The 14,095-nt window shown below is 41.1% G+C and overlaps 1 protein-coding gene across 1 annotated transcript in view; it reads left to right on the plus strand.

Annotated features, from left to right (window-relative positions):
* The first annotated feature begins 1,864 nt into the window (after positions 1 to 1,864).
* STT3B (STT3 oligosaccharyltransferase complex catalytic subunit B) overlaps positions 1,865 to 14,095 on the plus strand; it is a 98,046-nt gene continuing 85,815 nt past the window's right edge. Inside the window, exon 1 of the mRNA XM_004317622.4 lies at positions 1,865 to 2,603. Within this exon, the coding sequence (XP_004317670.1) occupies positions 2,293 to 2,603 (311 nt within the window). The 5' untranslated portion in view covers positions 1,865 to 2,292. The remainder of the gene's footprint in view (positions 2,604 to 14,095) is intronic.

Consider the following 14,095-nt stretch of genomic DNA (forward strand, 5'->3'; position numbering starts at 1 on the left):
AAAAGAAGATAACGTGCAACTTAATAGGCAGTATCTACACAAAAGGCAATAAAATAGAGATATCCAAATAAAAATACAAAATAAGATTTATTTTAGGTTGATAGAACTTTGGTTCATGGAATACGGGCACAAGTTCTCTAAATGCTGGCATTTTAGCCTAGAAGGTTTGGGCTCTTACATAGAGCAAGTCACCTAGAATTCTGGTACAACAGGACTCAGTTAATATTCTATCATAATTCTCATTAAAATTTAGATGTTCAATAAATGTCGGCTATTAAATCATTAGTGGGAAAGTCTATTTCTGGAAACCTTTTCATCCTTTCCTTAATGAGACTATTTATTTATTTAATTTTGTAGGGAAATGAGAGAAAAGTTAATCATCTAGCAGGTTGAGTACGTAGCTGGGTCCAGTTGTTTCAAAGAGCAGCCGCTAACTAAGGCTACTTACTCATTTAGCTAACATTTTGAAAAGACCTACTATTTAAACACAACTTCTAGATGTGTTTACATTTTCTTTACTAAATTTTTTAATGACTTAATAATTGAGTGCCTTTATAATATTACGCGAATACACGGTTTTAAGTTCAGATGTTATTTACCTAACAAAATGGACAATTTTACGTAAATATTAATTTACATGAAAAGTTAATCAAGTATTTACGGAGTGTTGATCATACTGAAAGCTCCGTGCCTTCCCTGGGGCTTATATCAGAGCACTTCTAGTCTCCATATATTATATATATATATAAATTTTTATTGAAATAAAGTTGATTACTCCACTTATACTTAAACTCATTTTGCTTTGAGTTTAGTCTACCGGGTAGCACTTTCTTTTGGGGGGCAGGGGACTGGGTAAAGAGGGAGAAAGGTTTAAAAATACAAACTAGACGTGCAAAAATTCGTGTACAGGGATCTGCAGTTCGCTATCACCTAATGAAGAGAGGATTGGGTAACAGCTTAAAGTCCACAGAAAGTTTCACTCGTCCGATGGAATGTATGCAACTGTTAACAATTTCCTACATTTGCCCACATTTCCAGTGAACACACGTTATCTTTGCAATCAGGAGAATACAAGAAGCGAAAAAAGCCGGAGAAAGTCGCACTTCGCTTGTCCCACGGCTCCTTCCCGAGCTAGGGGCTTGTTTGCCGGCTCCGGCGAGTTCCCAGCGCCGGCAAACGTGCCCTCGCCCGGGACTTCGGAAGCAGGCCGCCTGGCGCAGCTCGCTGGGCTGGTCGTGGCGGGGCCGCTGGCTGGTGATTCGCTGCGCCAGGAGCGGGGAGCCCGAGGCGGCAGATCCCTACGCGCCAGACCCACGCGCGGGGCACTAGTACTGCGCGCCTGCGCGTCCGCGCGCCCGGTCACGTGATGGGCGCTCCGCGCAAAGCGGGTTAAAAGTCACGACCTCGGAGCGCCCGCGAGCGCCCGGCCAGTCGGCGCGGCGCTCCCTGCGTTCCCTAAACCGGTTCTAAAGGAGGCCGCCCGTCTGTCCTCGACCTCCTCCCGCCCCCTTGGCCCGGCTCAGCTCGAAGCAACGCGCGGAGTCGCCTAGCGCCCCTCCTGGCCGCCAATACAGGCGCGAGAAACTGCGTCTTTCAACTGACAATGAAGCAGTAACCGCGCAGCCAGGCCGCTCCGGGCGAACGAGCGCGAGGCGGGGAGGGGGAGGGGAGAACGGTTGGGCCAAGCCCCGCCCCAGCTCGCGCCCCCATTGGCCAGCACCGCGGTTCTGGGCCCGCCCCCTAACGGACCTGTCGCATTGTGACAGGCGTAGGGGCCAGTTCCTGTTGGGTCGGGGGCGGAGTCAGAGGTAGCCTGAGCTCCGCCCGGACTCCCCAGGACTCCTCCTCCTGCTCCTCACGGCGGGGCGGGCGGCGGGTGTGGGGGGAATGTCATTGCTGCTACGAGTCGTGGTGCCGCCTCCGTCTGCTCCTGCTTTTTCTCTGGCGCCCTCGTCCCGTCGGCTTTCGCCGCTGCCGCAACTGCACTGGGAAGACGGATGGCTAGAGGGGCGCAGGGGCCATCCGAGTTGAGAGAGCGGCGGTCGCGGCCGCTGCTGAGGCGGAGACTCCCCGCCGCCGCCTCCACCCCCCGTCCCCCGGCCTCGCGGCGCTAAGGGCAGGCGCGCGCGGCTCTCTTCCCTCCTCCTCCTCTTTCTTCTTCCTCCTCCTCCTCCTCCTCCTCCTCCTCCGGGTCCCCGCCCAGCACCCCTCGGACCAGGAGGCGGCGGCGGCGGCGGCGGCGGCGGCGGCGGCGGCGGCGGCGCGGAGCAAGACCCGCCGCCGGGGCACAACATGGCGGAGCCCTCGGCCCCGGAGAGCAAGCACAAGTCGTCCCTCAACTCATCCCCGTGGAGCGGCCTCATGGCCCTGGGGAACAGCCGGCACGGCCACCACGGGCCCGGGGCCCAGTGCGCGCACAAGGCGGCGGGCGGCGCGGCACCGAAGCCGGCCCCCGCGGGGCTGTCCGGGGGGTTGTCGCAGCCGGCCGGCTGGCAGTCGCTGCTCTCCTTCACCATCCTCTTCCTGGCCTGGCTCGCTGGCTTCAGCTCGCGCCTCTTCGCCGTCATCCGCTTCGAAAGCATCATCCACGAGTTCGACCCGTGGTAAGTGCCCGCCGCCCCTCCCCCGCCGTGGGCCCGGGACCGGGACCGGCGCCTCCCTCCCCCCGCCCCCCCCACCGCCCCGCGCTCTGCCCGGACCCGCCACTGGTCCCGAGCTCGGGCGCGCCCCCGCCTGCAAGCGAAGTTTCCCCCGCGCCGCTCGAGGCGGGGCGTCGGGGCCCGAGCGGGACCTTGACTCGGGTCGGGCGAGTCTGCAGACTCCCAGGAGGGCGAACGCTTCTCTTCGTAGCCGCCTCGGCCCGCAGAGTCCGACCCGCCGCGCCGGGCGGCGGACTATCCGCCTCCCCGCCCGCGGCTCTCGCCTGCTCTCAGCTTCTCGCGCGCGTTTTCGGCCGGTTGGGATGGGCTCGCCCAGGGGGTGCCCTGTTGCAGTTGGAGGTGAGTCCAGATGTGCAGGAGTCTCGTCGGCGCAGCCTCGCGGTTGCACGCTTTTACCGTGTTTCTCTTGGCTCTCAGACGGGAAGGGAAAAAGCGAGGGAGTGAGGTGTTGGAGGAAAGGAAATAAGAACCCTAAAAGTGATCTGAAAGCTAGGGACGCTTATTTAATGTTAGATATTTTCAAGAGTGGCTTTTTTTTCAAGTCTTTAAGTGCACTCTGCACCTCACCGGTCCGCAATTATCTTGGGCTACTTTTTAGAGCAGGCTCATTACTCTGTGAGCCAAACTGTCACCCTCAGTATGTTATGCACAATATCCGAAAGCGTTGCAGTAGTTCCTTCATTGGTCTTTGCAGGAAGGTTTGTGGATTAGAGAACAAACAGTACCATAGTGATGGGGAGCGCTGGATTGTAATACTGAAGTTTCACGTGGTATCAGGGACTGACCTGAATGTTTTAGGAAATTACCACATAAAGAGCAGTAGCTAATTTAGCTAACTTAATTCACTGGTCTGTGAATTATTTAGATAGGAAGAGTGCTTTATTTTTTTTTTCCAACTTGACCAACCTGGGTTAAGTTTTCTTTGTTTTTTGTTTTAGCCCTAGTCTATGCCTTTTAAACTGACTTAATTCATCTTCTTGACCCATCACCCTTGAGTTCATCTTACTTCCTTATAATTAGGCCCAACTAAACTTGAGGGTATTTGTCATTGGAAGTACAGAGAGAGAATCTTCTTGAGAGTTACTAAATATATGGATAATAAATATTTGGGGGAGTGAGTTACCCATATATTAAAATACCAATTGAAGTTCTGTTACAGATAGAAAAATTGGTAGTGCATCATCTGTTGAACACCAGAGGGGTCCACTTGTGGAGAATCCAGTTTAGGTAGGCAGTTAACAGCTGTGACATGCTTCCATGAAACGTTTCCTTTCCATTTTAGAGGTTTGATTTTTTAAAAAAAAACAACTTCTGTGTTACTTGGAATCACAGAAGAAAATAAATTACTGTGACGCTTATGAACTAGACAGAGTTTTCTTAGTCTTAGCTTTGAAACACATAAGCAAATTAGATAAAAATGAAATTGAAACCAGAAAATGAAAACTGCTAATGTTTTGCTGAACATGTAAAAAGAGAAAGTTGTGTTTTTTCAGTTTACAAGAGCAGAAGTGCATGGTTGACCAAACATTACGGGTAACAAAAATTGTGAATAATATTTCTGGAGAGTATCATTTTTATAAACAGAAGGCTGCATAATGTTTAGTAGTAACATTGAGGCTTAAATTAAGGATTGCAGAAAAATTCACAACTGAATGATGAGATGATTGATATTTTTCCTAATTTTGAAGGAAGATTAGAAATCTGCATCAAGTGAGCCAAAGAGTTTCTACTAAAATTGAGTATTATAATCATGAAAAGTCTTATCGGATTGCTTCACAGAGAAGTTTTTTTTTTTCAATATGGCAAAAACTTAAAAGTTGATTTCTTCTCTAGTTTCAAGAATATGCTTGGAGAGCATAACCCTTTTTTACTCACACAAAAATCTGTTTGCATCTTTCTGTGCATAAAACACATTTCAGAAACATCCTTTAGTAGAATGAATGACATTCTACATTCGAATTTTAATTCATATACTGTAAAGGTATATAAATCTCTTCAGTCTTAAAGACCTACTTAATGTAGGTTTTCGGCTTGTGTTTATGTTCATAATGTTAGGTAATTCTGATTAGTAGTAAATAGCCTTTTATAAAAAGGAATTGTCCCTATCCTTTATTGTGAATGGAGATTGGCCAGTATAAATCTAATGTCGTAAGTATAATTCAGGTGACTTAATGAGAGAATTTTCAGTCAAAAAAAAAATCCCGTGTTTGCTCACTTATGTTTTTCTTTTCATGTCTTTCAAAGATCTCAGTTAGGCATCTTATTTTTATAATCCATTCCTGTTGAAAAATTTGAATTTTAAAAGTGGTTTTCCTTCAAAGCTACTAATAGTACCAGCACTTTGATTCTACAAGCATTCTAGTGTTATACTATCTTGGGAGTCTCTCAGATTACTGTTTTAACATGTAGTAGTAACATGAACCTTTAATAATGTTTAAATGTTCCTCTCAGGTTGTGTATCCACAAACCAATTTATTCTGGCTTTCCCTGATCCCTTTTTCTCATGTCTCTGTACTGGATTCACTTCTGAAATCTTTTTAGTGAAAAGTTTACTTTCTCTGTTTGATTGTGAGTTATTTCTGTAAATTTTAACATTAGTACTTAAATTGCGTAAGACTCTAGTTAGCTGCCAAAGGTGACTCATTGTCACAAAGTTATACTTGTTTTTTAAGTTTGTCATTCAAGTTATTTTATAAATCTTACCAGTTGTTATAAGGGTTGGTATGTGATGTTCAATAGTATTTATTGAATTTTAAAGTACACTGCACTTTTTTAGAACTTCGTCGCATTTTTGGTAATGATCTCCACCACTTCACTTTAGTAATTTCCTCCCTTATCAGTTGACTTGATCAGACATGAGGACACAGTTTGAGAATTTGTTGTCTGTACTTGGCAAACATTTGGTTGACCAACTAGTTTAACAGCACCTAATTTTATCTTCTTTTTATCTGGAGCAGAATCTAGTTCCTACTTATTTTTGTTGTAACTATTAATGCTTTCATATTAACCAGGTGCTTTTCCCATAACCATTATCTTGTTAAATTGTGGTAGCTTTTCCCACAGAGACGATGGAAAAGCTCCCTATAAAAGAGTTGCATTTTTCCCTGCCTGCACAGGTTGTAGGGGGTTCTCCTTGGAGCCCTAGAAGGAGACTTCTCTGAGCTTTGAGTGGCTGCAGTTAGCTGTAAAAGGGCAGCAGATGCCTTTTTGCAGGGCAGAAAGCTGCAATTTAGAATTGAAAATTGGGATGCATTTTTTCATAGAAACTATGGTATAAATAGGTTAATTAGTACAAACATGTTTTCAAAGGAGTGATAAACCTTTGGAACATAAGCTGTTTGTAAGTTGGGGACTACTTCCTGTACTTTGAGGTCTCCATGTTTTTCTTCACTTTGCAGATGACAAAAAGAGGCTATTCACCTCAGTTCTGAAGAAGAGAAAATGGGTAACAAAACAAATTTTAGATCAGAAACATCCCTAAATCTTAAAAAGGCACTTTATGGAATCATTAGCAACAGCAGTCCAAATGCACTTCAGAATAGGTACAGTAAGTCCCTACATACGAACCTTCAAGTTGGGAACTTTCAAAGATGGGAACGTGCCCCTGTATGCCAGCTGTTGTACAGTACTACTGTACTTTTCAAGGTACTGTACTGTAAGATTAAAAATGTTTTATTTATTTTTTGTGTTTGTTTTTTATGTATTATTTGTGTGAAAAGTATTATAAACCTATTACAGTACAGTACTATGTAGCTGATTGTGTTAGCTGGGTACCTAGGCTAACTTTGTTGGACTTAGGAACAAATTAGACTTACTTACGTGCTCTTGGAGGAACGAACTTGTTCGTTCATATGTAGGGGACTTATTGTATACTGTCACTGATTTCATTGTAATTTAAAACTTTTCTAGCCTTGAGCTCTTGAGATCATTCTATGTTGTAGGAACACTCAGGGAGGAGGTGAAAGGAGTGCCTTGAGCTGCTGGGTTGGATGATGGGATTGGACCTCATCCCATTGAGTGAGTGTGGTGGCTCCTATAGGTAGTAATCCTGGGTTTCCTGAGGCATGTCCTGGGGGAGTTAGGCTCTGTCAGCAACCACTTTGGAACTTTTTCTTGCTTTAGAGTATTCATACGTTGAGGGCTAACTTGAATAATACTGCACATGACATACTGCCATGAGTAGTTTGCATAAAGACAACATTGGTCGTAGAAACTTAGAATAAGGATTGCATTATAGGCTCTGACACAGTTATTATGAATATGAGGAAACTTACTAGTCTGCCTATGATCTGTCTCTGATTTTTATGCTCTCAATAAGTTTTGGGTGCTTTGGGGTATGAGAGAAAATGTTAAAAGTTCTCTTCATCGTGATATCTTATTAATCAGTGCATATGTGCTCTCAGAAATACCGGAAAGATTAATATTATCCAGTGACTGAATCATATTTTTTTCCTCAATTTGTTTACTTTGCAAACTTAGTGCTATTAGAGAAAGACAATATTGCAGTTAACTTCAATTATAAAGCACCCTACAATTCAGTAGACCTGTATAATGCTAATTGTTATGAAAATTTTCAAGCATACAAAAAAGTTGAAAGATTTTTACAATGAACACTCATACTGAACATGTAGATTCTACGGTTAGTATTTACTTTATTTGCTTTATCGTATCTTTTTATCTGTCCATTACTGTTTTTAAATCTTACTTGTAGGATACCGATAGTGTACTGTAATGTAATGAATGTTATCTTTGTTCCTCAACTCCATGATAAAGAGGAGCTCTTATTTCTGGGTAGCACTTACTTTCTATAATACTTGAATATAATGAGTATAAATACTGTTTATATATCGTCTTTGATTGGAGTGCAGGTTAGAACCAGATTCAATCATCCTAGGTTTTGGTTAGTAACTTACCTAACCTACATCATAAGTCATTGCATTAGCCCAAGTCTGTTAAATGACTGTTGAATCTGGTGTCTCAGGAGAAACTCTGAAGTTATTAGAAAGATATTGATGTTGGTTTTATTAGATTTAGTTTATGTGGAACTCCTAAACTTTTGAATTATTAGAAGCCTTTTATTGGTCAGCCTGTTGCTTACTATGATGAGTCTTATGCTCTTTCTTTGCCATGTTTTATCCACATGGAATGCTTAATGGAGTTTTCGGGGGTTTTTTGTTTTTTTTGCGGTACGCGGGCCTCTCACTGTTGTGGCCTCTCCCGTTGCGGAGCACAGGCTCCGGACGCATAGGCTCAGCGGCCATGGCTAACGGGCGCAGCTGCTCTGCGGCATGTGGGATCTTCCCTGACCGGGGCACGAACCCGTGTCCCCTGCATTGGCAGGCGGACTCTCAACCACTGCGCCACCCGGGAAGCCCTGCTTAATGGAGTTTTATGTATGATTGCAAAAGTGGCTTCTGTCAGTCCCTACAATAAATAGGAAGATAGGAAAACATTTCAAATAATGTAGGACCCACAACTATACTATATGGGCAAATTAATACTGTTGAAAGGAAAAAAATGTAAATGGTTAACCTGCTACTCCATCTTCACTCCTTTATTTGCTTTACCTTATTCGGGTGGACATTTTTTGTTTTTAAACCTCTTACTCTTTTCTGAGAAGGTTTCTGTGTCCTTACTTTACCTTTTTCTTACATGAATAATTTCCAGGGATTTAGAAATTGATAGAAAGTGTCAATACCATAAGATTAAAAAAAAATGGTTGTTAGGTCAGGGTTGGAAGAAATAGGAGCAACTGCTCGAGGCTCTCATGTTTTAGTATTGATAAATGTACATTAACTGGCATTTGTAGACATTCCAGGAAACCTAACTACTATTTGGAGCTTTATTTCTTTGGAAAAGTGCTTTCATAGTTTTAAATGAAAGACATTTAAACATATTTTCGAGTATAACCTGTATGTAAGTTGGTGTCTTTATGTTGGAGAAGTTTGTACTATTTTTAGGAAAACAAATTTCTAGAAAATTGTGACTGGTACTTGACCATATCATCTGTGACTTTTTTTCTTTCTTTGGAACTTAGTGTTGCAGGGTAACTTTAACATGTGTTCTAAATAGTGGTAGATACTTAGTTTTTTACCTTGTCTTATAACTTGATTTTAGATCCTAGAATTGAAGAGATCAGGTAACATCTTTTATTTCTGTAGATAAAAAATATTTCAATTCAGTATTCCTCTCAAGGATTGAATAATACAGGTCCACCTGTTCTCCAAAATCTATGTCTCCGCCTGTTCTACAAAATCTATGTCCTTTTTATTGCATTCTCTGCCTCCAAGGCAGGCTTAAATGAACGTGTCCTCCATTTAATTTAATGTTTTTTAATCAGCGGCCCTGATTTAAGTCTTAACACATTGACCTATCAAAATGCCCTGGGCACAGTCCCTGCTCAAGCTAACCAGACTCATTAGTTGGATGATGGCTAATTACTTTGTTTGTTTTGATGTAGGGAAGAGAGAAGAGTTGATGGTGGCTTAAAGTTGTTATACCTGAATGACTAGGGAATTTTCAGAGACGGGCTTTTAAGGGAATAGCTGAATTAGAGGGAAAGATGATTGAATCCAACTGAATGTTGTTTTCATTTACATTTGTCCGTAAAAAGTTCAGAGTAATGAGGTTGGAAATATTAAGCCATTTGAGTTAGAGAATTATGGGGTGGAAGTTAAACTTTTGGAGTAGACTCAGAATTCTATAGAGTAAAGGACTTTTAGAGTATATGTTGGTTGGATTGGCTTGTTTTCTGGGTGAAGAAGCTGATTGCCAGAGTGGTGAAGTACTTTTTCTAAGGTGGTGCAGTTGTGGCTTGGCTAGATTCTTTTCTGTTTTCTTTGCATCTGTGTTTGCATTAGAGGAAGTTTTTGAGAAGTTGTTTGAAAATTGTTACTTCAGAAGATGAGGGGAAGTTAGTGTCTACCATTCACTTTATTTATTTTTTTAGAGATAACTTTATTTAAAAAGTATTTATTTATTTGGCTGCATCAGGTCTTAGGTCATCAAATCCGTGGCGTGTGGGATCTTTGGTTGTGGCATGCGAACTCTTAGTTGTCATGTGGGATCTAGTTCCCTGACCAGGGATCGAACCCAGGCACCCTGCATTGGGAGCGAGGAGTATTAGCCAATGGACCACCAGGGAAGTCCCTACCGTTCACTTTATTCTTTTTTTTTTTTTTTTTTTTTTTTGCGGTACATGGGCCTCTCTCTGTTGTGGCCTCTCCCGTTGCGGAGCACAGGCTCCAGATGCGCAGGCTCAGCGGCCATGGCTCACGGGCCCAGACCGGGGCACGAACCCGTGTCCAGACCGGGGCAGACCGGGGCACGAACCCAGACCGGGGCACGAACCCGTGTCCCCTGCATCGGCAGGCGGACTCTCAACCACTGCGCCACCAGGGAAGCCCTCTACCGTTCACTTTAAATTGACAGTGTGGGAGATGTTGGCAATTCAAGTTTAGTCATGGAAACAGCTTTTGTGTGAAGTTTGGCTTCTTTAGAACTAGTGATTTTAAAAACTGCATCAGTTATCTGTAATTTCCATAACTTAATAATTTCCATAGTTTAAATTTTCAAACTTTTATTTTTTGACCTTTTTTTCCTTCATTCTTAATTTTTCTTTATTCTTATCCCAAGGGAAATACTAATGCATAAAAACATAAAGAAATTTTGTTTCTCTTAGTAAAGTATTAGCGATTTGCTGATAACCAAGTTGGTAATGTTTCTTTTGGGGTTTCCTTTTAATATCTTTTTCATGCCTTAAAGGTTTATTAGCTATTCTCAGGTAAAGATTTTTCTTCATACTATGGGTGTTCTGTTCTTTAATATTATCTAGCAAACTCTCCAACCTGCAAATGACTTCAAGTGAATTTGATTTTTAAACTTAAATTATTGGACTTCTCTTTCTATAGATAGATGGATAGATAATATTACAGCACATACTGTTTTCTGTACTATTTAAAAAATTAAAATATATTCATTCATAATTAATTTCTAAAGTGCCAGTATATGCGCAGCTGAAATTATTGTTTGTTGCTGGCCAGATGGGTGGAGTTGGTGAAAAGAATCATGCTTGGAAACTCACTTGTGACCATAATGCTTTTTTTTTTTTTTTATTGAGGTAGAGTCGACATATAACATTAGTTTCAGATATACAACATAATGACTTAATATTTGTATACATTTTGAAATGATCACCGGGGTAAGTCTAGTTAACATCTATCACCTTAACATAGTTACCCCCAATTTTTTTTTCTTGTGATGAGAACTTTTTAGATCTACTCTCTTAAGCAGTTCATTCTTACTCTTATAACACCCGTAACTCCTGTAAAGAAAAATACACCCTATTTAAGAAGTTTTTATTGTTAAACTAAATTATACGATCTTACTTGTGTAATCCACAGGAAAAATAATGGAATACAGAGTTATTGGAAGGTAGCACTCTTGTAGTTTTTGAGTTATTCTTTGAAAATGTCTTAAATATTTACATAAATGAGAAAAGAAATGTATTCTACAGAGGCTTTTTATTATCAGTGAGAAGATGTTCAGTTTCAGCCTTTAAAAATTTTTTTCACTTATGGTGAAATATAACACATTCTGAAAAGTATTTAAACCTAATATACAGTGTAATTATAAAATAAACACCCATGTGACCATCACTCATGTAATCAAGAAAATTGCCATGACCTCAGAATTCTTGGTGTGTGCTTTCTCAATCCATCCCCTTCCACGCCACACACTTTACAATAATTACATTCTTGCTTTTTCCCCTAGGTGGTATAATTCTGAGTGCATTCCTAAGTAATATAATTTAGTTTTACCTATTTAAAAACTTTAGAAAAACGCACTTGTGACTTTTGTGTCTTGCTTTTTTTGCTCATCATTGTTTTTAAGATTCATCTTCACTGATCAAGGGTTGTTGAGTGTATGTGGATAATAAGGTTTAGCAATAATTTCATTAACCAGGCTTCTCACTCACCGAGGAGGTTGCCTGCTCTTTTGCAGCAGGAAGGAAGTATCTGTTAGAAAGAGAAAGCATCCTTGTCTTCACTTGAGATAAAAAGATTGTCTTCATGGTTGAACACTGAGCTCTAGTCAACCTTGTCTCTAGATAACCTTGACAAGTTTTTTAAAGGTATTAACTGGCCAGAGAGATGTAATCTTTCAACAGACACAGACTGCAAAGAAGAGGGTTGTTGGGGGGAGGAGACATCACTTTCAAGAGCCAAATGATAATCAAGTAATCATAAATGCAAAATTACTGGATTTTAAACTGAAGCTTTTACCAACTGTTGTTCGTTTTAAAGAATATATATTAAAATTTATGCAAGGAAAAGAGTTGTTGTAGTTAGTTCTTGAAAGAAAGAAGGAAAGAGAATGTTGAAAGGGGATCTGAACTATAGGAATTTAGGAAAACCCTAAGACTGGACTGTTTAATGTATTGGTATTTTTGTAGAGGATTATTGACCCTGGGTTGTGTGTGATTTTGTTTGTGTTGATATCATGGGCTCCTGAATAGCTTTCGTTTCTCTGAATGTTGTTTTTCTGGTTGCTTTCTTCCAATCTTCCTTGGCCACCACTTCTGTTCTTTTCCCATATTGTTACCGACCTGGGTTCTTCAATCAGTAGAAATTGATACAAGGCCTCTTTAATCAGTAGATACGGGTTCAAGGCCAGACCCAGATGAGGAATTCAGGCAAGACTTTACTGGGACTTGTGCTGCAGCAGGAGGGAGCAAAAATAAGTAACGGGATCCCTTGCTTGCTCCCTGAGCGGGAGCTTGCTCCTTCTTGCTCCCCGAGCTGGTCCCTTTGGGGTGACGGTAGGGGTGATTGGTGGGTCGGGCCAGAGGGGTGGCTTAGGGGGTCTTCCTACCCCCTTGGTGATGCTGTGTGCAGGGATCATTCGCAGTACCTGATTTTGGTCCTGGCACCTCAGAAAGGGCAGTTGGGTTTTGGCTGTTTTGTATCATGTTGTTCATAATTGGCCCCAACTGAGTATGCACACGTTATTTTTAGTCCTTTTCAGTTTCTTTGTATTCTGTTGCTCCAGGAGATGTTTGTCCAGGTGCAAGCACTGCAATAAAGGGTCCCAGGTCCCAGCCTGTCTCAATATCTTTATCTCTATTGATTTAGTAGTTGTCTTAGTCTTCAGGAAGAATAGGAGAGGTATGATAGTAGTAGGATCCTTTCAGAAACTGTCTTGAGGGGATAAAAAGTTGTATTCAAAGAATGGTAAAAGGTCATTGATCTTTAGGTAGGAACTTAGAATCTATTAGGATATGAGAATTCGTCATTATATATTAGCAAGTGATTTAAAGATACTATTGGAAACGTGATTCCAGCTTATGAGCTTTTAATTAGAAAGCAGTTCTTAAGTGAAATAAACATGAATGCTTCTAATGCATTTCTATCTATTGGTCAGAATGATTTTGATGAAATTGGTTGGTATTTTTCTGCTGTGCATTACTATGGAACCCATGCTACTTGAATGGATAACCGTCGATTTCGTTTGTGAACAAATAAAAGACTGTATGGTTAATTCATTATTAGTTGAAGAAGAATTTAAATCTAGGACTGTCTTTCTTCAAACTTCCAATGTAGTCAATCAATATTTCTAAAGAATTCAAACTTAAAATTTAAATCAAGTATCATAAGGAAGATATACTTATTACGCTTTCTCCCCCAAATCCACATGCCAGAGAGAAACTTTGAATTAGGCTCTGTTTGGATAATGGTCCAACTTAATGATTTACGCTATTTTAACACCGCTAGTATTCCTCTTGTGTGACTTCTTCAGGGAAGTAGGGATATTTTTCTGAAATGTATTAACTATTAGGAAACATGCCCAGCATACTTCTTTCAGAAATAATAATCCAGTATAGCTTATCTGCTTTACGTGAAGTATAGGTACAAGTTTTATTAATCCCAGTATAAAGTAGACTTACTTCAGTTAAATTTTATGACTGTTCATTTAACTAAATAGGCCAGAGCCATTTTGAAGATTTTAACACGTGTAATGTAAAAACACTCAAGGAGACTAAGTTATTATTCGTTCTTTGCCTAAATTGGCATTCTTTGCCTAAATTGGCATTCTTTGCCTAAATTGGCGAGATACTGTTGTGGTGATATGGTGCTCATTTCCCCCTCTAATGAATGATAATAACAACAATTTATTGTTACTGTTACTATAGAAAGACAAACGGAAGATCCTTAAGAAAATTTTCTTCCCAGAATAACTACATTATATTGGGAACTTAGTGAGTGTTCAATTATATTAACATGGATCCTTTATCCTTAATGATAACCACATTTTATGTTTTGGTGATGATAGTAATAGTACAGGAAGTGCTTATCGTGTAATACCTTGATAAACCTTGGACTTGACTGTGCTGTCAGGAAAATCATATGTGTAGTTGGGATGTTGTGATTTTTAAT

The sequence above is a fragment of the Tursiops truncatus genome, chromosome 10 (assembly GCF_011762595.2).
Source record: "Tursiops truncatus isolate mTurTru1 chromosome 10, mTurTru1.mat.Y, whole genome shotgun sequence".
Taxonomy (NCBI): domain Eukaryota; kingdom Metazoa; phylum Chordata; class Mammalia; order Artiodactyla; family Delphinidae; genus Tursiops; species Tursiops truncatus.